General features: G+C 38.4%; 1 protein-coding gene across 1 annotated transcript; it reads left to right on the top strand.

The window, feature by feature from the left end:
- Nucleotides 1–2,349: 2,349 nt before the first annotated feature.
- LOC112818058 (protocadherin beta-10-like) lies at nt 2,350–3,615 on the top strand (the record flags this gene model as incomplete). The annotated part of the gene is made up of 1 exon (XM_025865310.1): nt 2,350–3,615. A coding segment is annotated over exon 1 (1,266 nt), but the record flags the coding sequence as incomplete, so codon positions are not given.
- Nucleotides 3,616–3,619: the final 4 nt, after the last annotated feature.

Raw genomic sequence — 3,619 nt, forward strand, 5'->3', positions numbered from 1 at the left:
CAGCTACCAGTACGAGGTGTGTCTGAGGGGAGACTCGGGGACCAATGGATTCAAGTTCCTCAAGCCCATTATCCCTAATCCTCAGCTTCAGAGCACAGGGAGGGAAGTGGAAAAAAATTCCTCCTTCCGAAATAGTTTTGGGATATAATTATTGCTAGGAACCTATTTAATAAACCCATTAACTTCTAGTTTTTTTTTTGATTAACTAAATCGTTTATGCCCATCACCACCAATAAGGTGTTGTTTAATTTTCTCTATTTGGTTCATCTTCAATTTCCAATTTTATGCCTATCTTCACAAATTTCTTTTCCCTCATATTTTAGCCCAATGAAGTATTTTTCAGTGGAATCCCAATAAGTGAAATAGGCTCTACCTTCAAAGATGGTATTATTAACATTTTCCCACTTTATAAATGTCTTTATTGACTTTGTACTTATGTTTTTTAGTTCATAGAACTTGTTCAGTTATTAAAATAATCTGCCTGTGATCTATGCATTTATTATTTGATATTCTCTTTTCCTTTTAAAACTGGTATTTTTTTTTTGTTTAACAACCTCAGTTTTTATTATAGCATTTTTAAACACCTATATTACTTTTTTAAAAAGTTCCATTTTCCCTGTATTGGTACCTGCATATTTAAAATTCTTCTGTTGTGTGATATGACACATAAATCTCTATTAAGTCTTATCTATATAAGAAGAAACACCTCTGTAAGATAGTGTGTGTATATGTGTTTAAGTTTGGAGACAAAGAAAGCAAAGTTTAGGTGTTCTATAGCATTGTGTAGAAACATTTAATATATTTGTTATTTTAAATTCTGTATGAAAAATACCAGAGATCCCTGTTAAGTTTTTATGGCTAACAACAGAGTCCCATTCAGTAGTAGGGAAACAAAATAGTAGAAGTCATCAGAGGTTTGTATGGTGTGGCTTTTATGTCAGCAATTTCAGTTTTTGGCATTCTCTATCCCTTTCCCTGTACAATATCCCTCAATTTAATCTGTATTCCTAGCTTATGGGAAAAATAGATCTTCTTTCTAGATATTAGGCCTTTGAATAAAAATTTCTTTGAGGCAGATGTTATCATGCTCTTCTTACTTTCAGTAGTGTTCAGATAGGCATTAGGGTGGTCTGTTCTTCTCCTCCCTTTTACTTGACACAGAGTAATTAGATCCCACTAGATGTTAACTAAGAGGGACCTTAAAATAAAGATCAGTCCCTTCATTAATTCTGTAAGTAATTTTTAAGCTAATATTAAAAAACAAAGTCATATGAAAGAAAGGAAACAGCAATTGTTAAGAATGAGTGAGTGAAAGAATAGTTTTCAAATGGTGAGGATTTAAGGCACTGAAAATTGTTTCATATCCTACTAAGTAGTGTTTGTTTATCCATGCTTTAATACAACAAGCATTGAGTGTCTGATTTGCAAACCTAAGAAGACTAAGACATGGTTTCTTTCCTTACATAGTGACAGGTTGGCCTGAAGAAGGGACAAATTGGTATGAAACAGGAAGCAATAATATTTACAGGGCAATTATACAAGTTTTTATGGGAGCACAGGAGGGACAGCCTTAATCCTTCTTTCTGATTCTATTTAGGCAATGTAATTAGATGTTGAAAAAAATTGTTGAAGAATGTGCGAAACAAGTTTCTTTTGTCAGTTTTGGTCAATATTTTTGGAACAGTAAAATCTGTTGTTTTATGCCCTATGTTTTTAGAAAAGTAAAATCTGTTATTTCGGTGGTCCCAGATGTCACCACTATTTTCCCTTTGGTTCATGACATTTTATGGGAGTAGTGTCAGGAGTGAAGGACCTACTACAGAACTAAAGGTTGCATGATGAGGTGGACAGTTAACTGCTAGAAACATTTCTAAGTATTGAATTTTTAATTTTTCCTATGAAGCAGTGAAAAATCTCAACAATGTGAACAGTACTCTATCTCAACATTGCTTTCTACAAAACAAACAAAAAGAAAAGAAAAACAAAATATTTAAATGAGTCACTAAAGAAAAAATTCCAAATATACACACACACATTAGGTATAGCCATTTGAGTCTGTTGGAGGCCACGCGGTGGCGCTGCAGGCTAAAGAGACAAAAAAAAAAAAAAAAAAAAAAACAACAACCCAACCCCACCCACCCTGGACTGGGAATGCTGCGGAAGTCGTTAACAGAAAAGGAAGATCAGGGCAGATGAGCTGGGAGAAAACCTGTAGTGGTTCAAGATTGGGAAAAGGAAAAACCCAGACCCCTGCTATACATGGCGTAGGTCTGGGGGTTGCTACTGCTGGTTCTTTATGCTGGGAGCAGTGATTGTAACCAACATTGACAAAAGACGTCTGAAGAAACAATGGAGGCTGGAGCGTTGTGCTGGCCAAGACAAAGGCAAGTCCTATTTGTCTTTCTTTTTGGGGGAGTATCCTTGGCAGGTTCTGGGTTTGGACGATATTCGGTAACAGAGGAAACAGAGAGAGGATCATTTGTGGTCAATCTGGCAAAGGATCTGGGGCTAGGGGACCAGGAGTTGGTTGCAAGGGGAGCCCGGGTGGTCTCTGATGACAACAAACAACACCTGCTCCTGGATTCTCAGACTGGAGATTTGCTCACGAATGAGAAACTGGACCGGGAGAAGCTGTGTGGCCTCACAGAGCCCTGTATGCTATATTTCCAAATTTTAATGGATAACCCCTTTCAGATTTACCGAGCTGAGCTGAGGGTCAGGGACATAAATGATCATTCACCAATGTTTCGGGACCAAGAGACAGTCTTAAAAATATTAGAAAATACAGCTGAAGGGACAGCATTTCGACTAGAAAGAGCACAGGATGCAGATGGAGGACTTAACGGTATCCACAGCTACACCATCAACCCAAACTCTTTTTTCCATATTAAAATTAGTGACAGTGATGAAGGCATGATATATCCAGAGCTAGTGTTGGATAAGGCACTGGATCGGGAGAAGCAGCATGAGCTCAGTTTAACACTCACGGCACTGGATGGTGGTTCTCCACCCAGGTCTGGGACCACCACAATACGAATTGTGATCCTGGACATCAATGATAATGCCCCCCAGTTTTCTCAGACAATCTATGAGACCCAGGCCCCAGAGAACAGCCCAGTAGGGTCCCTTATTGCAAAAGTCTCTGCGGGAGATGTAGATTCTGGAGTCAATGCAGACATATCCTATTCACTTTTTGATGCTTCTGAAGATATACGAACCACCTTTCAAGTCAATCCTTTTTCTGGGGACATTGTTCTCACAGCGTTGCTTGACTATGAGCTAGTAAAGTCTTACAAAATAAATATACAGGCAATGGATGGAGGGGGCCTTACTGCAACATGTACGGTTTTGGTGGAGGTATTAGATATCAATGACAATCCCCCTGAACTGATCATATCGTCACTTTCCGACTACGTTGCTGAGAATTCTCCTGAGATCGTACTGGCTGTTTTTAGAATTAAAGACAGAGATTCTGGAGAAAATGGAAAGATGCTTTGCTACATTCAAGATAATCTGCCATTCCTTCTAAAACCCTCTCTGGAAAATTTTTACATCCTAATGACAGAAGGAGGGCTGGATAGAGAGAGCCAGGCCGAGTACAACATCACCATCACCGTCA

The sequence above is a fragment of the Callorhinus ursinus genome, unplaced genomic scaffold (assembly GCF_003265705.2).
Source record: "Callorhinus ursinus isolate GAN/ISIS: 27379988/994484 unplaced genomic scaffold, GSC_fseal_2.0 scaffold5050, whole genome shotgun sequence".
NCBI lineage: Eukaryota > Metazoa > Chordata > Mammalia > Carnivora > Otariidae > Callorhinus > Callorhinus ursinus.